Source organism: Oxyura jamaicensis, chromosome 8 (assembly GCF_011077185.1).
Source record: "Oxyura jamaicensis isolate SHBP4307 breed ruddy duck chromosome 8, BPBGC_Ojam_1.0, whole genome shotgun sequence".
NCBI classification, from domain to species: Eukaryota; Metazoa; Chordata; class Aves; order Anseriformes; family Anatidae; genus Oxyura; species Oxyura jamaicensis.
In genome coordinates this window covers 9,640,242-9,663,170 of record NC_048900.1, presented here as the reverse complement: position 1 = coordinate 9,663,170, position 22,929 = coordinate 9,640,242, and the positions used below count along the sequence as shown (strand labels likewise).

At 40.6% G+C, this 22,929-nt stretch overlaps 1 protein-coding gene across 10 annotated transcripts in view; it reads left to right on the top strand.

Moving 5' to 3' along the window:
• PRRC2C (proline rich coiled-coil 2C) overlaps positions 1-22,929 on the top strand; it is a 69,738-nt gene that overhangs the window by 27,675 nt on the left and 19,134 nt on the right. For 5 of the 10 annotated variants that reach the window (XM_035333653.1, XM_035333658.1, XM_035333657.1 and 2 more), the window contains 17 exons: positions 191-324; positions 408-495; positions 781-919; positions 1,865-1,936; positions 2,280-2,910; positions 3,699-3,868; positions 4,489-4,735; positions 5,634-5,847; positions 6,647-9,010; positions 9,864-10,069; positions 10,677-10,831; positions 11,314-11,659; positions 12,116-12,201; positions 13,187-13,375; positions 15,306-15,557; positions 20,407-20,496; positions 22,230-22,331. In XM_035333653.1, coding sequence (XP_035189544.1) covers positions 191-324; positions 408-495; positions 781-919; positions 1,865-1,936; positions 2,280-2,910; positions 3,699-3,868; positions 4,489-4,735; positions 5,634-5,847; positions 6,647-9,010; positions 9,864-10,069; positions 10,677-10,831; positions 11,314-11,659; positions 12,116-12,201; positions 13,187-13,375; positions 15,306-15,557; positions 20,407-20,496; positions 22,230-22,331 — 5,485 coding nt within the window. The remainder of the gene's footprint in view (positions 1-190; positions 325-407; positions 496-780; positions 920-1,864; positions 1,937-2,279; positions 2,911-3,698; positions 3,869-4,488; positions 4,736-5,633; positions 5,848-6,646; positions 9,011-9,863; positions 10,070-10,676; positions 10,832-11,313; positions 11,660-12,115; positions 12,202-13,186; positions 13,376-15,305; positions 15,558-20,406; positions 20,497-22,229; positions 22,332-22,929) is intronic. The other 5 variants (XM_035333662.1, XM_035333656.1, XM_035333659.1 and 2 more) reach the window with 4 other exon arrangements.

The following is a 22,929-nucleotide window of genomic DNA, read 5'->3' as shown; positions in this document are numbered from 1 at the left end:
GGAGAACTGTGTGGTGGTGTAGCAGTAATTGTTTGAACTACAGTAGTCTCATGTATGGATGACACTTTACATTTAAACTGATGTTAGAGAACAGTGTAGTGTATACTTGAAACAATTGTCATACAATCTGGCCTTTTATCTAGCTCTTCTGCTGGATAAATAGTGACAGTCATCTTTGTTTCTCTTTCAGAGGGCCGAGAGGAAGAGGACCACCTTCATGGTGTTCAGAACCTATTGAGCGCCCGTCCATTCTTAGTGCTAGTGAGCTGAAAGAACTTGATAAATTTGATAACCTGGATGCTGAGGCTGATGAAGGCTGGGCAGGTAAGAACATCAGATTAATGATTTCTGTTATTTGTATATTGAATCCTTCTGAATGATTAATGGCATATTTGCTTATGCATCAGGGGCTCAGAGTGAAGTGGATTACACTGAGCAGTTGAACTTCAGTGATGACGATGAGCAAGGAAGCAGTCAAAAAGAGAAGGAAAGTGGGTGAGTTGGTGTTGCCAGTTGGTGTGAATGCCACATAACTAGCCTAGCTCTTGGGAAAGTTGAATGAGATGTAAGAGGTACTCGTTTCAATAACGCTTATTGCAGTAATTTAATATTATATTAAACTGCGTAACTGTCTGCAGATGGCAGTCACGTGGGCATGCAGTGGAATTGATCTTTGTTGTGAGGATCTTTCTCTCTTGCTAAGAGGCACAGGGGATAGAAGATAAATCACCAAAGCCATATATGGAGTATACTCTTGATTTTTCTTGCTTCTTTGCACAGTGATGAACAAACACCAACAAAAGATTCTCAGAGCCCTGATGGCCAGAAGGAAGCAGAAGAGCAGACAAACGCTAAGTCTGCCACCCAGGTTTCCACAGCAGCGGCCAAAGGGCCTTATGGCAAAACTCAGCTTGATCAGGTTTGTGTTTTCTTCCCTTTGACTCTTCTGGCATCAGGCATCTTTCCAAACTGCCAGGTCGATTAAGGTTGTGAACATGAGTAAAAGCAATAGTTACTGCTTATCTTAGCTGTGATAACTGATGGAGTGCTGCTGAGCTTTTTCTGGTCCCAAAATAAAGTAGCATGTCTTTATCTAGCATGTTCTAATCCACAGATGTAAGGGGGTTAGAACTCTTAGGTTGGTTAATGTGGCTCAAGTGACATGCTTTAACCTGGTTCTTTTGCCTGTCCATTCCTGTAACAGAACAAAGCTATTCTGGTGTTCGTCATATTTCATAGTGGCACAGGGCAAATAGCACCCCATTGTCCCACACATTTCTTGATTTTTTTTTTTTATATCATGACCTAGCTTTCTTTAATGCAAACAGTATTGTATCAGCTTACTTCTGATTTCTCAAGTAGACGAATTTTCTACAGACCATGTAGAATTCATCAGTTTGACTTCTTTGATTTTTGGATTATCCTGTAATAAAGGAAGACTGGCAACCAACTCAGTTTATATCTTCTTCAGTCTTTTTTTTTTTTCCCCAAGGAAAAGCTACTGTTGGCTTTGTCTGGAAATTTCAGGGAAACATTTTCTCCTGACACCAGTAAGAGTGAAGATGGATCTTGGATTTGTTTTCATTGCACTTTTTCTCTGTGTAAAGATCATGTAGCCTTCCATGGTTTGATGCTACATTGAACCTGAGGAAAAACAGTGCAGTAGGCTAAACTCTGAAATTTGGTTGTGTGAATTTTTAAAGTTGTACAGCTGTGTCAGTACATGAAATGGAGATGTTCTTGCACTCTATTTGCATACAGATTTGTATCATATATAAAGTAGTAGAAAACAGTGCATCTAAAAGTTGCTAGCCTTACTTCTGTTGTAAGTTTGTTTACCCTGGTCTTGTGTTTGATCCAATAGGATCGGGGTCCAGCACAGCCCTCTATACATGACAGAGGTGGTCCCGTTCATCCCAAATCTATTCTACCACCGGTAAGAAAGATTAGAATTGTCCTTATTTTCTAGAGTTAAATTCTTCAGTGTGATGGTGGAGGGAGTTAGACTAGGAAAAGAAAATATCCTTCACATAAGGATAAGCCTTCTCTGTAACAAGTAAAGTGATGTAGAACCTGGGGCCAAGTCAGAGTGGGACCTCAACACTGGTTGTGTGGGTTGTAACTGGAGCAGGAGGGTGGGGTCTTGGTTTGTCTCTCAAACCTCACTTTTTAAAAGTGCAATCCAAAGACATCTGTTGGCTATAGTTAAAAAGCAGTATTTCACCTAGCTGTTCTATATAATACGTGCTATACCTGACTTAGTGATTTTATTATTGCAGCATCCTCCTCCTCCTGATCGCCAGATAGGACCTGGAAGGCAGGGACCCTTTCCCCCTAAACCAGTACCAGATGAAGATGAAATATGGAAACAGAGGAGAAGACAACAATCAGAGATATCCGCTGCAGTTGAGCGAGCCCGTAAACGACGAGAAGAGGAAGAAAGAAGAATGGAAGAACAAAGAAAAGCAGCTTGTGCAGAAAAGCTGAAGAGGTTAAATGAAAAATTTGGCTGTATGACAAAACCCTCCCGAGAAGACCCTCTGAAAGAGCGAGAGAGGGAAAGGGAGAGAGAGAGGGAAAGGGAAAGAGAGAGAGAGCGGGAGCGGGAAAGGGAGAGAGAGAGGGAGAGAGAACGGGAAAGAGAAAAGGAGAGGGAGAAGGAAAGGGAAAAGGAAAAGGAGAGGGAAAGGGAGAGGGAAAAAGAAAAAGAAGAAAAAGAAAAACTGGAGAAAGCAAAAGAGCAAGAAAGGGAGAATGAGAAAGAAAAAGAGGTGGAGACGGAAGAGAAAGAAAAGGAGGAGAAAGAAGAGGAGAAACCAGCACATGAGGCTCCTGAGCCTGTAGAACCTGTGGCAACACCTGTAGTAGAAAAACAAGAAAGTGAAAGCAGGAATAACAAGGAAGAAAAAGGTATGCTTGCACACAGGTAGTCGTCTTTCTTAAAGCTGAGCCACAGAGCATAGTAGTAATCTTAAGAGTCTAATTTGAATACCTAATTAAGTGCATCTAGACCATTTATTTTCCTGGCACATTACAGCTGCTGACTCTGTCCTTTGAGCTAGACCTGTTAGGCCAGCTCATCAAAATGTTACAGGAAAAATTGGTTCTGTGATTTAAGCTGGACATACAAGAATGCAGAAAAAGTAAAAGGCTTGCTTTCTTCTTGCTAAAAGAGAGTCAGCAATTCATGTTGGCAAGAAGCAACGTAAATTATTTCAGCTATTCTGTTCTTTAAGCAAGCCTAGAGAAGTAGATGCGAAGAGCACATTTAAACTTGGTGCATATTTTGTATTGGAGTTTGAAAGCAACACAAAAACTTATTAAGCATAGTCTTAACAGTTTTCTAAGCTTTAAATGGATAAAAGTGATTGTGAAACTGAACTTTGATTCATAAATAAGTTGATTCACATTTAATATGGTAGCATTGATACAGCACTTCTTCAATCACACAGTATTGCAACATAACAGCTGATTATACAGCTTGAGATTAAAAGGGATGCTGAGATTTGTATTAATGACAATATTTTGAGGTGCAATTCTTTTTTGCATGTCTGTTTTGAGAACTCTGTGAGGTTAGAGAAAAGTTGTTCATTCTAGAAAGGTCCTTTATCTGATGCTCTGGTTAACATGAAATTACTGTAGTTTTCAGATGCACTTGTCTCACATCTGTTTGGTTTTGGTTTGGTTTGTTTTTCCAGAAGATCAACCAGTCTTTACCCGACAAGACAGTGGTCGGAATGAGAAAGAGAATTCACAGGTGACTCATGAGAGTGAGCCAGATTCAGGATCTCAGCCTCGTCCTGCTGTTTCCTCAGGCTATTCTAAACAGTTCCAGAAATCACTACCGCCGAGATTTCAGAGGCAGCAGGTAACTAACTAGTTCACTAAAATGATGTCTTTCTGCCTCATTCTAAATAACAATGTGACCGTAGGAGTTCTTTTTTAAAAGTCCAAGGTATTGGCTTCCAGCTTCTATAATATCTGTTGTACTTGCAAAATGTGCTTTGCAGTAAGCACTTCTCATCACTTGCAAAGTGTATTAGGGAGAAGACGAGAGGCTTTCAAAACTGGCTGCTTTTTGCATCGATTGCTGGAAGTAGAGCATTGCCCTGTGGATTCTTTTGGAATCTGCTATCTGATGATCATTGTTTCTGCAGCTCTTCTTTAAGGGGCATGACACTCGTGAATGTAATTTGTGCTCAGTTCCTATGGTCTGAAGAGCACTTGTTATTCACAATACGCACAAAGTGTAGATTGTTCTGTATCTCAGCCGAACACTAGTAAAACTGCAGTTATTCTAAATTGTCCAGCCTTTTTCCCCCCCCTCCTTTTCCTTGTTCATCCTGATTCATATTTGCGATTAATTTCCAGGATGCTTAGTATCCCAGAGGTGACTACACTTACTGTTTCTAAGGGTTATTAATTCTGCTCAAGTCTTAATCTTAAAAAATAAAAAAAAATCTTGTAATGCTATTTTCTATCATTCAGGAGCAGATGAAGCAACAGCAGTGGCAGCAACAGCAGCAAGGTGTACTTCCACAGTCTGCTCCCTCCCAGCCCTCTAGTGGCCCTGTACCTCCTCCCCAGCATAGACCCCTTTACCAACCGATGCAGCCACATCCTCAGCATTTAGCTTCAATGGGCTTTGATCCCCGGTGGCTCATGATGCAGTCTTACATGGACCCACGAATGATGTCAGGAAGGCCTGCAATGGATATGCCTCCAATTCATCCAGGTAAAATCTGGCAGCACGTTTGACTGTTGAACTTTCTCAGTTTTGAAATAATGTCTTTTCTTAATCTATGTCTAGTACTTGTAAATGGGTAAGTTTTATAAAAAAATAAATAAAACTACATTATTTGAGACTAAATAGATTTTAGTGATACTGGAAGAATGATACAGTCATACATCAATGTATATCTTTGATTAGAAAGTAAAGTCAGCTCTCTCCTGTATCAAGGCATGTTAGTGACAGGGCTGTATTCAAAATGTCATCGTAAGGCTTACTTGGCTGCAGATGTTAAAGCTGGCATGAGTTGGGTTGTTACACTAGAAAAATGGCGTATTTAACCATTTATCTCTCATGTTAGCACTTGGTACCACTTTATTTTAAAATATATATTTTTATCTTATGTACTAGCTAGCACCTTCAGAATCTTGTTATATTTCTGTTTTCAGCTTCCTGGCACTAAAAGTCCTTTTTAACTTTTAGAGTGGCCATCTGGCTTGCACTTAAAAAAGCTAAATGCTTCAAAATGTTAATAACAAAACAGGACCTGTAGTCCTTAGCAGGGTACCATGAAACACTTGTATGTACACTCATCGTGCCTTTGCCATTTGGATCTTGCAGCAGAAACTTCATCCACAAGTTTACAGATGGACAGACCTGGTTCTTTCCATTATAGTGGAAGCAGACAGCTTTTCTTTGTGTTATATAGGGTAAGGGTGGTGAATATGACTTAATCATTCTGAAGTCAGCTGGCAGAGAAAAAACATTTGGTTCCAACAGCAGAAGGTAGAGAGAAAAGATAGAATAGTGCTTCTCAGGACCCCCTGATACTCTGTGGTTTATGAGCTAGGTCTCTTTGCTAATGTTAAACTGGTTTCTATTGTTGAAATTAAACCTGTCACAGGAATTATGCCTCCCAAACCACTGATGAGAAGAGACCAGATAGAAGGATCAGCAGCTAGTTCGGATTCATTTGAACATATAGCTCGCTCAGCAAGAGAGCACGCTGTTCCTTTGTCAGAGCCCCGCATGATGTGGGGGTCAGACCCGTACCCCCATGCAGAACCTCAGCAAGCTAGTTCTCCTCCCAAAGTGTTAGAAGAGCCTGACAACTTGAGGTAAGCCTGAATTACCTACTCTTGTCACGTCTGAGCAATATGTGATAATGCACCTCGCTATGTAATCTGTATTGTAAAATACTTTTTAAACTGTAAATTCTGACCAAGTTATTGCTGTTTTTTACACAAAACTTTAAAAGGAGTTGTGGCTGCAGGGACACAATGTACTTGGCACTCTCGTATAAGAAATTCCTGCCCTATAGTAGGGTGTAGAAGGGCATTTTACCCCTTGTTTAGGATCCTTAACCTAATTTGATGGCTGGTGATTGCCATAATACTGTAAATTTTCAGTTTTGTGGAATGCTGCAGCAGTTGTGTATCCTGTCCTTCATCTGCTTTCCTTCTTCCACATACAAGAGAGCTTCTGTCTGATATATGTTAGTTTCAAAAGCAATGTGTTAAGTACAAGTGGTATAAACTGAGACAGTCACTTTGGGCCTTTGCTGCATGCTGAGAGGTCAGGAAGGCTTCATCTTCAAAATATCTCCCAAATATGTGTTTTTGCTGTACTGTGGTCTGTGTGATACTTAGTGATGTTAGCCTGCTAACCTGGGGGCTTGGTTTAAAGTACAGGTATAGCCATTAATACATTCCTAAAGCGAACTGTACATTTGACATTGAATTTTTAACCAGGGTAGAATAAAATGGGTCTCTATAAAAATAGCAGACACTGAAAATGACTATCTTATGTTTCCTGAAGCTGACAAAAATCCTTCATGAAAACAGAAAATTATTTAGGCGAATATTTATCAATAAGAACTTTTTCCCCATTGTAACATTTTTAATTGCCTTTTCTTAGGTCTGAGCCACACTTGGAGCAAGAACGAGTTGCTGTTCCCTCTGCAGCTTATCCTGTAGAACACAACCAGTTGGACTCTCATCCAAAGACAGACTTTTTCAGAGAATCGGGAGAGGTGGAGGTACAAAAGTTCCCAAGCAGGCCTTTGGAAGATGTACAGCCTCTCCAAACTGACACATCTAACACTGCAGTTAATTTTGAAGGAGTTGATGAGAATGTTTCACGCAGCTCTCCAGAAGAACTCCCCCCTGTGGGGGAAAGTCACTCTTCATTAAAGAGAAGCATTTCCCATGGTTCAAGTCATTCTTTAAAATCAGAAGAACAGAGGAATGAGACAACAGCAAATATCCCTAAATTGATTAACAGGTCTGTCGAGTCAAAGGAGATAATTGAGAGAATTGAGGTTAAGCCAAAAAAAGAAGTTTTGATCAATAATAGAACAACAGAAGGACCAAAACCTGAAAAAACCTTCAAACCTAAGTCAGAAACAAGATGGGGTCCTAGGCCAGGTTATGGCAGGAGAGAAGAAGGCAGTGATAGACCAGTAAGAAGATCGGGTCCTATTAAGAAACCAGTGCTTAGAGATATGAAAGAAGAGCGTGAGCAGAGAGAAGAGCGTGAGCAGAGGAAGGAGAAAGAAGGAGAAAAGATTGCTAATGAAAAACTGAGCAAGTCTGAAAAAAGTGACAAAAAGGAAGCACCTCAAGTGCCAGTTCCTCAGGCTGAGCCAGAGATGTCTGCCTCTAGCAGTGCTCCTCTGGCTAAGAAGATAGCCCAGGATGCTGCTCCAACGCCAGCCAGCCCGGAGATCAGTCAGCCTGAGACTGTGGTTAAAGTTCCAGTTCAGCCATCCACGCCTCCAGTCCCCCAGCAGCTCCCAGCTCCTCAGCCTGCTGCTCCCCAGCTGCCCCCTGCCCTACCGCAGCAGCCTCCTGCTCAGCCTGCAGCACAGCCACAGCCACAGGTTCAGCAGCCAGCTACTGTGGTGAAGGAAGAGAAGCAGACAGAGAAGGTAGTTAGCAAGGAGGTTGTGGAGAAACCACGCTTAGAAACCAGACCAGTAAAAAGAGAGCCTGGCTTACCACCTAGGACATACTGGAAGGAGGCTAGGGATAGAGACTGGTTCCCAGATCAGGGATACAGAGGCAGAGGTCGCGGGGAGTATTATTCTAGAGGTCGCAGCTACAGAGGTTCTTACGGAGGACGTGGTCGAGGCAGTAGAGGCCATAACAGGGAGTACCCACACTACAGAGATACTAAGCCTAGATCAGACCATGTGCCTTCAGGGCCTGTTAGGCAGAGAGAAGAGAGTGAAACTCGCAGTGAGAGTTCTGACTTTGAAGTAATTCCAAAACGGCGGCGACAGCATGGTTCAGAGACTGACTCTGACAGTGAAGTTCATGAAAGTGCGAGTGACACTCTGCTTTCAGACAAAGACAGCCTAATCAAAGGCAAGCACCCAAAAAGAGAGGAGAGAACTGATGGCAAGAAACCTATGAAGCCACTGTCATTCAAACCTGAAAACAGTATCAGAGTAGACAACAGATCTCTAGAAAAAAATTATATAAGAGATGATGAGAATAAACCCAAGCCAGGGTTTCTTCCTAAGGGAGAGCCTTCTAGACGAGGCAGAGGGGGAATGTACAGACGTGGCGGTAGGGATCCTGGTGGACGTCCTCCACGTCCATCCACAATAAGGAGACCAGCCTACAGAGACAATCAGTGGAACCCTAGACAAACTGAGATCATTAAAACAGAAGACGGGGAGCCTCCAAGGAGAAATGAACATTACGGTCCTATACCTGTTGATAAAAGACCACCAAAATTTGAGAGGAAGTTTGATCCAACCAGAGAGAGGCCACGAAGACAGAGGCCTGCTCGGCCTCCAAGGCAGGATAAGCCACCGCGCTTCAGGCGGCTAAAAGAGAGAGAGGCTGCATCCAAGATAAATGAGGCAGTAACCAGTTCATCAACAAGTGCTACTGTCAGTAACGCAGGTAATGAGCCCTCCAACGCTGCTTTGGAAGTTTCAGGAAGTAAGACACCAGACTTGTCCAACCAGAATTCCTCAGACCAGGCAAATGAGGAGTGGGAAACGGCCTCAGAAAGCAGCGACTTCAATGAGAGGCGTGAGAGGGATGAGAAGAAAACAGCAGATGTAGCAGCACAGGTGGCTGCAAAAGCAGGAGAAAACACTGGAGCTCCAAAAAGGGAAATAGCCAAGAGAAGTTTCTCTAGTCAGCGGCCTGGCATAGACCGTCAAAACCGACGTGGCAACAATGGGCCAGCTAAGCCAGGGAGGAACTTTTCAGGGCCTAGGAGTGAAAGGCGCAGTGGTCCTCCACCCCGAAGTGGAAAAAGAGGGTAAGTACCAGGTTCTGGTAGGAGGCAGACATAGTTGGGGTTGTGTTGTCCTCTTGTGTCCTCTTGCATATGCACCTGTGTCTGTGTATTTTCTACATTTGTTCGTTTGCAGACACTTAAAAAATGGAGTTAAGAGCAGAGTATTCCTGTGAATGCACGATGTTAAACAAGCCTAATAAAAGAATGTAGCCCTGTTTCTCAGGGTATGTTTCACAAACTTTGGATGCAAGCTGGAATGTTAATGTGAGCACTTCTGCAGGTTAAGACGTTGCAGCATTGCATTTGGCCTGCTGTATTTAAATCAATCATCTAACGTAGACAAGCATGTTCAGAAATGCTTGCCATTGAGAATAAACTTTGTTTCTCCATATGGTAAATTTGATTGGAACTTAATAATTATCTAGCGTCACTGCTTGCCCACTCTAATCTCTGGATTAAAAATCTTTCTTTGGACTAGTCACTTAAATATGACGTGGAAGCAAAAGCTCAGTTTCCCAGGTGCCACAGCAAAGCCAGAACACTGGTTTCTGACTACTGGCTTCAGAGAACTTTTGGCAAGGGAGCCTGTGAAACTTCTATATTTTTACCCTTTTTACATCTGCTCACATTACATACGGTAAGCTTCTATTATTTTTACTTTTTCCAGAGAAGGCTTTACTAGATTTCTTAACTGCATACCTGTTGAGTTTTTGGTGTCTCTACCTTGAAAGTAAATGTCTGGAGCCTGCTAAGAAGTTGCACAATAGACACAACCCTATAATGTGATTTGCATTAGGTTGTTAGTTCCTTCCTTCATTTGCTATGTGGCTGGTCATTAATTTTCTTAATAGAATTTTGTTTCTTTTTAATACAGGCCATTTGAAGACCAGACAGCAACCGTGCCTGGTGTTGATCCCACCACCACCAATTCTTTGCATCAGGAAGAAGGTGTTACTGCTGCAGGACAAAAGAGCACCAAGGATGCAAGTGGCAAAAAGAGAGAGGAACCTAAAGCTGGTCCAAAGAAGCCTAAGGAAAAAGTGGATGCCTTGTCTCAATTTGATCTTAATAATTATGCAAGTATGTATTGATAAGATACCATGCTAACAAGAATTTGCTAGCTTTCCTGGATGTAGTGTTGGATGTTTAAAGCTTACAAAAGAGGAAAGATGATTTTTTTAAACACTAGGAAAATTTTGTACTTGAGCATTGCCACCTTTGTCATATATTTAAGCAACGTCATTTTTTTGTATAGGTGAGAGTAATTTTGGTCTACCAGCTAATATTTACTCTGTCATTCAGACCATTTTCTACCACACTCTAAGAATTTGCTTAACCTTCATTAGCCATAATGTATATCACTGAAACACAGCAAATATTCCAGAAGGCTGTTCATTATTTTAAATTGTATTGTTTTAAGCAGTTTTAGTTCTTAGTTCCTGGAGAGTCTGGTACAGGAAGCTCCAGATTTTCAGTTTATAAATATTGATTTCCTGTCTTCAAGTTCACCTGTCTAAAGTTTTTGCACTTTGCAAGAAAAACCTTATCTTTATCGGGGCCATCATCTGTATATTCTTATGGCGGAAATTGCTTCTACTCTAACGTGATTTTTGCTTGGTGTATTTTACCGAGGGCTGCATCTGAAGCTATTAAAACAGCAGCATCCATATCTTTCCTTTTTCTATAGGTGTTGTGATTATTGATGACCACCCTGAAGTGACAGTAGTTGAAGACTCCCAGTCTAACTTGAATGATGATGGTTTCACTGAAGTGGTGTCAAAGAAACAACAGAAACGCTTGCAAGATGAAGAGCGCAGGAAGAAGGAAGAACAAACAGTGCAGGTACAAGACACATTTGTAACAAACATTTGTAATGTGAAAGACCTCCTTGTGATACTGAGAATGTTGTGAAGTGTGAAGAATCTTAATTCCAAGAAACTGTATTTTCATCCCTTAAATATAACTAGATAGTTGTATTAATTTTATGTTCAGAATTTTAAATGAAACTCATTTTCATTGGGACATCTTAGGATTCTGTACTTTTTGTTTGGGCCTTGTTGGGCAGGTAGAACTGGTAAACTGGAAACATCATTTCTTCATGCTTGTAAAAATCTTTATCATATTGCTTGTGTATCCGTTGATCCCTAGAAGAAAACAGATGAGAAGTAAATTGTTGTTCCTCAGATGAGAAATAAATCACTGTTCATGTGGTAAATGCCCACTAAAAAGTTCATTTAAGACAGGCTTAACCAGTTTGCTTTTGCTGCTGTACAGCATACATACAGGCTATTAGCTGTAAGAGTAAAATTGGATTCCACTTACAGGTTTGGACCAAAAAAGGATCAAGTGAAAAAGGTCGAGGTCAGAACTCCAAGCTTCCACCCAGATTTGCCAAAAAGCAGCAGCAACAGGCAGCAGCTGCAGCTGCGCAGCAGGCACAGGCTCAGGCACAAGCTCAGGCACAGTCTCCGTGTGCAACGCAGACTCCAGGTCAGCCACAGGCTTCTGTTCAGCCTCAAAACCAGGCTGCAGGAGGGACAGCGACCAGCACAGAATACACAGTGTCAGGCAAAGTTCTGCAGAACACCCAGGCTCACAATGGTCTAGGAACTGAACTATGGGAAAACAAGGTGCCTGCTACAGCAGTTCTAAATGACATCTCCAAAAAATGTAAGTATTGTAGTTACTGGACACTGTCAGCTCTTTGACGTCTTGCTCGTATCTGCGAAAGTATTTTGTGCAGGGAGTAGAGGAGAGCTGTCCCAGGTGTAACACTGTAACCGAAGAACACCCCTGAAAAGCGATCTTTGGAGTGATACTATGCAGTATTTTATGTTGTTGTCACATTCTTGTCACCCTTCAAAAAATCTGTTATTAGACTTGAGCAAGCTTCAAAATATGATGATCCCACTTAAGAAAACTACATAAGGAGCATATTGTTAACTCCTGAATAGGTTAAAAATTTCTGAACTAGAACTTGGGAAATCAATAATACATCCATAATTTAATTCTCCTCAGTCAGTTGGTAACTTTAGTCAAATGCATTTGGCAACGTCAGGATTTTTTGTCACTTTGGTTGCTTGTTTTGGTTTGGGTTTTTATTTTTTAATTCTTCTTGCTTATCAGTGGGACCCATTAGTCCACCTCAGCCACCTTCAGTCAGTGCTTGGAACAAGCCTTTGACATCTTTTGGATCAGCTACATCTCCAGAGGTAAGGATGAAAGGAAGAAAAGTAATTTGTACACAAAGCTTACGCAAAGTATTTATCACTGGGATTGGGTACAGATTATCCATTTACTCAGGCGTCCCCATACTGAAACTAGTGTTTGTGGAATTCCATGAAATAGGGAGATAGTACAGGAAGAGCACAGGACACAAGTTAGTGCTTTTATTGATTGCAAATCAGAAAAACCGTTCTTTGTTAATCAAACCTTGGCCTTTCAGAGATCCTGTTGATAGCTGCTATTCAGTGTATATTTTTTAAGTTAAAATACTGTCTAGTTTGCATGTGAACAGTTAGTACAGTTCAGTAAGAGAGACAGAAGCAGGATGCCTCCAAGGAATCAAATGGTTTTATGTCCCTGCTTTAAGCAGAGATGCAATAAGCAGTAGATGGTTTCTAACCACAGTAGCTCTACATATCCCCTGGAATTTGCATAGCCCGAAATGTTTTACTTTATAGTCCTGTGGTTTAGTTTTCTTGGGCTGTATTGGCCTTCCTGACTTCATTGTTTTAAACTGTTAAGAATGTCTTTAGTCTCTTACAACACCATTTTGACTGCATAAGGAGATCTATAAATCTTTAGTCTCCTATTGTTTCTCTTGAACATTAATTTTGAAGTTTTAAGAGAATATTGTGAAAATTAATTTGGACATGTTTATATTGTACTTGTCTTTCTCCTCTTCTCTACCAGTTCTTCTTGATCTTGTTAACTTATTTTTTTTACTGCTTTTTATTTTCTTCCTCTTGAGCTCTTATAAACAGTAGGAAGTTGAGGAGGAGGGAATGTGCTTTCATACATTGTTTACTTCTCTTGCAAATCTGTTGCAGTCACAAATAATGCTTTTGCTGGCAGAAGGTAAAAGTATACTTGCTGTGGTGTTCAGCTGAATGTATTTAGTGCTCTTTCTTGAACCAGTGGCAAGGTACTGATTTAAGTATTTTGGAATGTGTTAAATGCTTTGCTTTTAAATAGGGAACAAAGCCTGGGCAAGAAGGTGGAGTTGAGCTTGGTATAGAAACTATTCAGTTTGGAGCCCCAGCTTCCAGTGGCAGCGACAATGAAGTTGGCCCTGTACTTTCTGAGAAGTCAACTGACAAGCTACCAGAACCAAAAGAACAAAGACAGAAGCAGCCGCGTGCTGGACCCATCAAAGCACAAAAGGTAAAAGGCCAAATCTTAGAATAGCAAAGAAATAGCAAATTAAATAGCAAAGAAATTCATTCAAAAAGAGGTTACAAACAATTGATTTAAAAATGGAATAAAATACTCATTCAGTTAGGACTAGACATATAAAAATTGCATTCCACATTTGTATTTACTAAAATAATCAAGCGGTTCTTGGAAAGAAAATGAGGAAATGCATGTAAGCAAAATCCTAACCTAGCAGAGGTCATCCGTTGACAGTTTGGAGCAAGGGCTGTGGCTAGAGCAGGGACATGATTATGGATTTGTGATAGCTTTATTGGGAGAGTATGGATGCAATAGGGTGTTTTTGTTTTGTAGCTTGGGTTTCTTTGTTTACTCCTGTGCTTGCTTTGCTCAGGCTTTCAGAGCGGTCTTGGTGCAGGCTATTTCTGTCCTGGCTCTGTCTCCAGTTTCAGTTTTTCCTGCCAGTCCTCTCCCCACGTACCACCACTCCCAGCTAATGGTGGGTGCATGGTGCTCGTCTTGGTAATCCAGCTACAAAACTAAGCAAAGTAATATATCAAATTGCCAGGTAAAAGTATTTTGGGGAAAGGAAAGAATGCTAGAGCCACTGATTAGAAGTCTGTAAGGCACAGATGTGTAGATAATTATTTTTTTGTAACTAATGCAGGAAGAGTGAATAGGTAATCAGACTTATCTCAATTAAAATGTTTCTCACTTGTCCTCCAGAGATTTAGGTACTCTAGTCAATCATCATCTTGTATTTCCATTGTTGCAACTCACAAGGAGTAATACTTTTTCCTCCTGTCATTTAGATTACACTTAGTGATCTTTAAGATTATTGTAACTTACTTTCCTGTTAGCAATTTACCTTTTAAAGTGTAACCTTAAAGTGTCTGGAGGAATTTCTTCAGTTAATTGTTATAGTAAAAAGTATTTGGAGTGAGGTATGTCTGATGACCATGACCTCTGCATTGCAGAGCTTAGGCATTCACTTCTACAAGTGCTTTATTCCTTCCCTCTGAAGGCATTTTCTGGTCTTTACTGGCCTCTTGAGGGTACCAAATACCGTAGGGAAACTCCTGCCCTCTCTAAAACCCCAAAGCATCATATTTTAAAGGGTCTGCATCTACTCCTGAATCAGATGGCTTGTGTTTATAGAGACAATACCAGCAGCTTCTGGTTTGCAAGTATCAAAGCTGAAGCAATAGGATTTTAGGGACTGCCTTTAAAGAATTTTTGTGCTGCTCTGTAGTGAGATGGGCTGAGTAGTCTCAGCCAGAAAGGATATAGCTCTTTAAATAGAACATTGAAGTTCCTTGAGGTCCTTCATTCTGCTTTAAATCAGCTGCACAAAAAGGAGCTACTGAATTACAGCAGCTACTTTAGCCATAGTGCTTACAATACAAGGCAACACCTGAATGTGGGTGGTTTCTTGATTTGTTTGTATTTTTTTTTATGGGTATTTCTTAAGTGCTCAGTCACTAGGAAGAAATGTTGCCAACATGCATACATTGAAACATCAGCAAATGAAGGCAGAGTCTTTTGTTCTAGTTTCCTGGAGCCCTGTAAAATTCTGAGACTCTGAAAATTAAAGTTACCTATATTTATATGAAGTCTTGTGGCTTCCTTACTTTTTTTGTGCTTGTAAGAAAAGTCAAAATCATTTTCTATCAATTTTAATTAGATCTTATGTTAGTTGAATTCTACCACTTCATATAATATGTCTTGCTTGAAAACAGTGTTGGGGATTTGTAATGTTCAGAGGGGATGCATTTCACATACTTAGTGCTAACTTATTCTCAGTTGATTTATATATTAGAAAATACTTAACTCTTAGGAAAGTCTTTTTAGATTTAAATGAAATTATTTTAAGCATGTTGGAATATTCTTGTGGGACAGGACATGAGGGGAAGACATAACTGACAAGTTAACGCTAACTTAGCTTCCAGACTTGAGTCCGGTAGAAAACAAAGAGTATAAGCCTGGTCCTATTGGGAAAGAGCGTTCTTTAAAGAACAGGAAGGTGAAGGATGCCCAACAGGGAGAGCCTGAGGGACAGGAGAAGCCATCTCCCACCTCTGTCAGAAGTCCAGAACCTGTCACTGCAAAGGAAACCAAAGCAACGAGTGAACTGAGTACGGAAATAGGAACAATGATATCTGTGTCTGCTCCAGAGTTCGGAACAAACACAAAGGTAAGAAAAACATTGAGAAATTACAGAGTACTATATGTAAAATAAGATTTCCATGATCTAATTAATACTTGGTTGCCTGCTGGTGGTAGTTACCTGGACAGCAGAGCCCACTGAATAGCAGATTTGAAACAAAGAGGTACTGCTTGAATTTCAGCAGTTCTTTGGAAGTAGTATGGGGATGTGCTGTCTGTCACGCCTCTGTACAGAGATTGGCTTGGAAAGTTTTAAACTTTTCTGCTGTCTTTCAAACACGAAAACTGTCCTGATCTTGCTGTGGAGAGTGACACTAGAGCCTGGTATAGGCAGATTCTGGGAACTCATGTCTTGAGCATGTTTCTGGTATATGCAAGATGAGAGCTTGAGTTTCAACAGAGAACTGCAGTAATGTGCCCAGTGGTTGGTTGAGTGCATGGATGACCTGAGGCTGTGAGTTAAGTGTTGTTCTGGGGGGAGGGGTGGGGGGAATAAGTCTCTGAACTAGGAATATGCTAAAGCATTTGATGAGGCTTGTTCAGTTTATCCAAAGGCTCTGTATCTCAGTTCCTATTGGCTTGGATATTGTCAAGGTATATTTCCTCGCAGGACCCCTTCAGGACATGCAGGACTCATGGTAGTTGTCTGCGTGGAAGTCCTCTGACTTCTATCCAGTGAGGTGGTGACTTGCTGTCAGGGTACATTGTTTTACAGCTCCGTTCTTGGCTGTGAAGCATTGATAGCACTGCGTTGTTCAAAAGCTACCTGTGGAGAGACTCACCTCTTTGGGGACTGTCTTCACTTCTGGCAGCTGTGTGTCTCAAGAAAGAACTGTGTGCGCTCTTTCTCAAATGTAAAGAAGCCTTGTAGTTGGAGTAGCTCCTCGTTAATAGTTGCACCTGCCTTGGTAAAGGGAAAATGCCTCTTGTAAGTTTGCAAAGCAGTTATGAATTTAGACTCAAGTTTGTTGCATGCTGTCTCAACCTGTCTTTTCCTTGTCTTAAGCAGAAATCTTCTGATACCATTTAGGAAAAACACTCCTTTGCAGAAGTTTCGCTAATAGTTGAAGAATCTGAAATGCAGATCACTCATGATTTTATCTGTTTTTAAATCTGCAGTTCCTTTTTTTTAGGAAAGCAAAGCAGTCTTGGCAGGTTTTTGCCAAGTTGTCCTGCAAGCAGAAGATGCTATTGCAATTAAATCTTGTGCAAAGCAAGTGTTAAGGGGGATATTTGTTTCCTACGTGTTAGCTGCAAACTTGATTTTGAGTGGAATGGCAAATAAGTATGAAAATGCAATGGTGGGATTTCTCATCCTTCACAGCAGTTTTCATCTTCTAAATAGATGTAAACGGTAACAACATAAACCAGAACTGGATGAAGTGCTCTTCTTGTATGCAGAATCAGAAGTGCATGCTGTAAACACAAAATTTTTCAAATATTTGGTAAGGAAGCTATTTTGCTTTTTCACCGTCTCTCAAGATTCAAGATAGAAAGAGAGTCTCCTCCTTTTAAGCCTCCTGCAGGATAGGAAACATCCTATTTACTCCAGACTAACTTGATAGTGAGTAGCTCTGCTGAAGTAAATCAGTATCATGTCTTTGTAAACTTTTGAAAAGAATGAGATCTTCAAAAGGAAGTCTGAATTTTGTGCCTTTCTGGCCCTAGGTAAATGCAGGCTGCTAAGGTGCTTTGAAATAGCATAACATTAAAATGTCAAGCCTCTCTCTTCTCAGGGGAAGACAGAATTGAAAGGAAATTTTCCAGTTTGCGCTGGATATGTGAATTTCCAACAATCTTGTTACTGCTTTAAGTGGCTACTAATAGAAGCATTTAATACATACTATAAATAAGCCTAAAAATTCCTGTCTCCACAGTTCTAGATTTGCTCTTGAATTCCTTTGCTGTGAGTAGTTCTCCAGGCATCACTAAGTTTTCTAGGAAAGGGGTGGTCGTGTTTTATATTTAATTCTATTGAAGTTGAACCAACAACCTGCAGATGTATTAGAGAAGTAAAACTTAATGTGGATTTCACAGAAATAAACCCATCTTGCTACTTCTTAAAGTGCCTTTTAAAATAGCTTTAAATACTGAAATAGCTTTAAATACTGTTCCAGTCCTGGAACTGATTTGTATTGCAGCACCTTTCTCATGTCTTTGCAGCATTATCTTCGCTCATTAATGAGGGAAGAAGTGATGACATCTTTAATCTGTTGTTTGAATGTCAGGTGTTAATGTTTTTAGCAAACCTAAATGATTTATCGATGAACAGTAATCTTTCTTGGGAGACTACTGCTGAGATACCAGCAAGGCACGCTTTCTTTAGTGTATTTGTTGATCTTAATGTTTATGAAAGTCAAGCTAGCTGTCTGTCTATCAGGAACGTAAGTGGTATGCTCTGAGGCAATTCCAGCTGTTTCTCTTGGGTTTTGTGGTATTTTTGGAGTAAAACCGAACTGTTGCACAAGTGGCTGGCTTGGGTAAGACACCTTGAGCTTTCCCCCAGCCCTCCATCTCAAACTAGTTTTGAAGCTTTCAGATCACAGGAGTGATCAGTAACTGGTTGTGGATATGGTGATGAAATGTTTGTGTAAGTAGTTGATAACAGTTTGTCTTTTGGAGGTGATGTCAAAAACGACGCTTGCTTTACTTGAGAATAAAGTTTCTGAGATGGTTTGGTACCTGACATGCTCTCTGGGTTAGATGATTTCCATGAAGCAGGAGCAAACCAAACACTGAGGAAATTAATGATCTGTAGTCCCCTGCTCCTTTGTAGCAAGGTCACCTCTGAGGTCTACCTTATTCTTTTGCTCATAAAGTCACAGGATTGTGATCTCTTCTTTTTGAGCAAATTAGGTAGTTATAAAAAGGCTGTAGGTAACTTCAAAAAAACATGTATAGCCTTTTGCTTTTGCTATTATTACAGTTATTAATTTATATCAAACTATACAGTTGTTTTCTTCAGTAAAAGTTGTACAGAATGTTCATTTTAATTGAACTAGGAAAGCTTATGGTGATGGTCGATAACGTAAAAGACTCTAGACTTCATGTATCAGTAAATGAAGGATGATGGCTAACCAACCTACAACTTAGGAGTGGTGTTCTTACAGCTAAAGTGCTGTCTTATCTGCATGTTTGGGATATAGCTCATCCTTGTACAACACCTCAGCATTGCACATGCGCTTGTAAGGGCACCAGAGTTGATGTGGCAGTTTTATATTTGATTTTCTTCTAACCAAGAAGCCAGCTAGTTACACTTCATTAGAAGGGCCTTGTGATTAAAGCAGCTTTATGTGCTTGCTTCATTCTACCCAAATGGAAGTTACCCCCTGGATTCAAAGAGTAGAATGCAACTTGCAGCTTGGTAGTTTGGATTGTGGAAAACATACATCTGGTATTCCACCAGTTTAACAAGTAAGGGAAATAAATAATTACACAGAAATAGATTCTTTCTGTTTCCATCATAAATACAAAAGTGTGCACACTGTATCCTCTCTTACCCTGTTATTCTTGAGCTTGTTTTTCTAGACTTTTAGCAAAATAAGCTTATCTTTATCTTTTTAGGAGGATTCTTTGTTACTTGCTGGTTGGTATCTTGACGATTCAATTACTGTGTTAGGGGACATTGCCATAGGCTTGAGCAGTGAATCAAGTGTGCACTTTTTCATAGCTTATCATACTGTCTGAATGCAGTCGAGCATTATCTCTTCTGTGCTTTCAAAATCATTGTGTTGGCAACACCAGGCACTCATCAGCAATTCTGCTGCTAATTTATCCTTCAGTTACTTCTTGGTGCTTGGTTCTGTAAAAATGATAGAGCCTATCCTGGGCTTGCAGTGGTTGCTAGTGAATGAGTCTTGGTTAATTCAGAGTTGTTTGGTCACACCGTTTATCTAACAGTCTTTGGGTCAGATTCTGATAATACCTGTGGTCCTGATAACACTTGTTTGTCTAGAATAAAGTCGGTTTTAAATATCCAGTAACAAGAACTAAAAAACAGTGCTAAATGTGGCTTTAGAGAAGTACCAGTGCATTTTTTCTTTCATGATAGGTCATTCTCTAGAGAGCTGGCAGTGTCATCAATTAGATGCTTCCATCAGGGAGTTTAGAGTTACCACGTCAACAGTCACTGGCTACATCTAAGTCCATGAAGGTGGTCTTGATTCGTAGCACATGTTATGGTCCACTTAACTGTGATAATAAATCATCTTCAAGGAAAGCCTCTATGTAAATTGGAAGCTTCACCCCTTTTCTTCCTTGAAATCACTGCCTGGTGCAGAAACTGGGAGGCAGACTTTCACTGTCTGGAGAAACTGTGTCTTAGGACTTTGAGACAAGACTTAAAGAAAATTGTTCAGTCAAATGGCAACCATCCCTGTGTTCTCTTTTTAATCTGGATGGCCTTACTTGTGATAGGTTTACCCAAGAGATTCCTGATTGTTTAAAGCTACAGAAAGCTTTTGGCTAATATATTTTGCTCTTTGAATGAAGTGGGCTAAAAGTGCCTAGAGGTAGCTAAAGTATCTAGGGTAACGAATGGTAAGTGGTTACACCACCACAGTTCCATATGCCTAGTGTCCTGGCACTCCATCACTTCGTGTATCCTTGCTTTAAAGACAGTATTTTGGCTCATCTCCAGGCATATGTTATGAGGTCATGAGGCAGACTGTAATCTCCCCAAAATTCTTCTGACCTCAGGAGTAATTCAGCAGCAAGAATTGCTGGACATGCTTTCCAACAAGCTTTTTGGGATGAAATTCTAACTTTCTGTTGCATGATAAGCTTCCCTTCCATAGAAAGGATGACCTCTGTCCAAAAAAACTTAAAATCTGATTTAGGTAAGGGAGATATTTTAATGGAATTATTTTTCTTCACAGGAGTCTGTAACAGACTACACTACACCTTCTTCTCATCCTAACACAGTGGCTACTAGCAGTACAAAAATGGAGGAGACTTTGGTGACGAACGTAAGTCTATTGTAGTGATCGACTTGACTTGGAAGACAAGAAAATATTTTTGCACTTCTTTAAAGCACAAAATACTGCCTTCAGTAAACAAGTCACTAGAGTTTCTTTCATGATAACTAGCCATGCACTGTCCAGTAATCTTACTCTGAAGGACAGTTGGTTCGTTTAATTTCTGTTCTGGAATTCTGTTCTGGAATATTTCCTTATTTTGTGAACTACCACTATAAGCTGAAGAGCACAAAGTGGAAAACATCTAGGGACAATTAAATACAAAAAAGAAAGATAAACATAATCAGTGAGTTCTCAGCAGCAGTTGGGACTTGAACCTGGTATAAGTAGCAAAGCTCTGTAGGTGAGTTTGAAGAAAGGCTTTTGAAAACAAAGCTGTTTTGAACTGTAGCCTGAAATCACAGTGCTTGCATGTAAAGGGAGCAGCTTAATGGCTTTTGAACGCATGCAGCAGGATTTAAACTGTTGGAGTACTATAGAGATGTGATATCTGCAGTCCTCACAAAGCCGATGATGCTGGCTGTGTGTGTGCGCTGTGCCAATTGAGAGGACCAGCTGGATTGTGTGTTGTCAAGTTTGTCTTGAGCTTGCTGGTACCAGGCTGGGGACTTGGATCTTGTTATTTTTGTTGTTTGAGTAGCAGAAATATAATTAGCTCAGCATTGAGTTGCTTGTTGTTTGGGGGAGGGAAGAATCAATAGTAGAATCTCAAGATTTTACAAATATGTCATGTGAATTCCGTCTCATAAATGCTTTTAAGCTTACTGCAGCATCCTTTAATGCGGTTTTGGAGCAATATTGGTTGAACTTACTCTTCTGCTGGATTTTGTGGTGTTGTGGCTTGTGCTTTTGGTGGTTAGTGTAGAAGACTGAATTCTTCTGTGTAAATGGTGTTAGTGTGTGCTCCGTTGTGGCAGGTTGGAGTTGGATTTGCAATGCAGGATAGGGGCTCCTGGCCACAAAGGATCTGTGCTATCACCTGCTTCAGAGTTTCAGTATCTGTGCCTTTTAGATTAGCCTCATCTCATCAGTAGGTGGAATTCTGTTAGCTGTGCTCGTTGAGTGGAGAAAGAACTGATCAGAAGGAGTAGGCTGGCCACTGCAGTGTTTTTGATGCATTCCATTTAGAACATCAAGGAAATCCATCAGTGTGTTCTTCCATACAGGTAGAAATAGCTTTCTGTCAAGTTTATTTCCCTGAGTTTGACATCTTTCATCTTTTGAAAGAGAAAATAACTGAATTCAGTTATTGGATGACAAATCTGTTTTGGTTTGTTTCATGGTCCTGTGACTTTGAAGATTTGTAGCTTCCTCTGTTCAGAAACTGCATCTTAGAACTTGAGAGGTCACCAAACCCTGTGTACTGTACTGGTACGGAAGGGGCCAAACTTGGCTTGGGAAGAATTTTTGCATACCAGGAATGTAAAATGGTGCTTCAAAGTAAATCCCGAAGCAGCTAATTGGTATTTGTTTATGCAGAAGGCAAGGATGCTTCAGAACCCTAGTCTTGAGCCTCTTTTAAAGAGAGATAAGAAGCATCTCAGCACCTGCTGAACGGCCTTTTCCCACCTACTAAATTTTCACCTTATTTTATCAAAAACCTCCCTGCCAAATGCTCAAGCCTTGAAGAAGTTGTAGCTCACTTAATAAAGCTTGAGCTTTGCTTTTCTGGGGCTTTCGTAATAGACGTAGTTAGAATGTGATGTGTGTTGCCTGCCTTTCAGGTGCCCCTGCCCCACACCCTTCCCCTCCCTAGGAGGGAGACTCTACAACAGAGCTCCAGCCTAACTCCAGTTTCTCCCGCTACCGTCGACCTCACCCTCAAGGTATGTACCACATCCCTCTAAGGGTTGTTTTCTTGCATGCAGGGGAAAGTTAATGGAGAACTTGCTGGTAAACCTTTTTTTAGAGCCTTCCTTTGTTTCCTCTGCTGAACTGCTTTTGCATATAAACGGATGGCTGAAACACAAGACTGTATCAAAGGATGCATTTAAACTCTAAATTTCTAACCCCATTTTGCATTAACACTTGGCATCAACCAATCTTGGCTCCCACTGCCCTGAAAAAGGATCCTAGCATTTTAGTGTTGTACCATAGCGCTCATGACAAACCATCAGAATCTGATTTATTTTTACTTTTTGGCGTGTGTGGCATAAAGAAAGTTGCTCAGTTTGGTATTAAAGGCAACAAAGAGTTGCTTGGTAAGCCAAGCTTGATATTCTTAGCTGTAAGATTTTGGTGCAGTGATACTGTGTTTTGAGTTGATGGCTGAAGTTCTAAATAATGCAATGTAGGTGGTGTGTTGGTGACTGAAAGGCAGTTTGATCAGCTAGTCAGAACGTGCTTTGTTGTGTTGTAAATGTTCCATTGTTTTCTGCTCTTCAGTGTAGAGCAAGTGTGGAGAATATCTGGAGTAGCACTTTC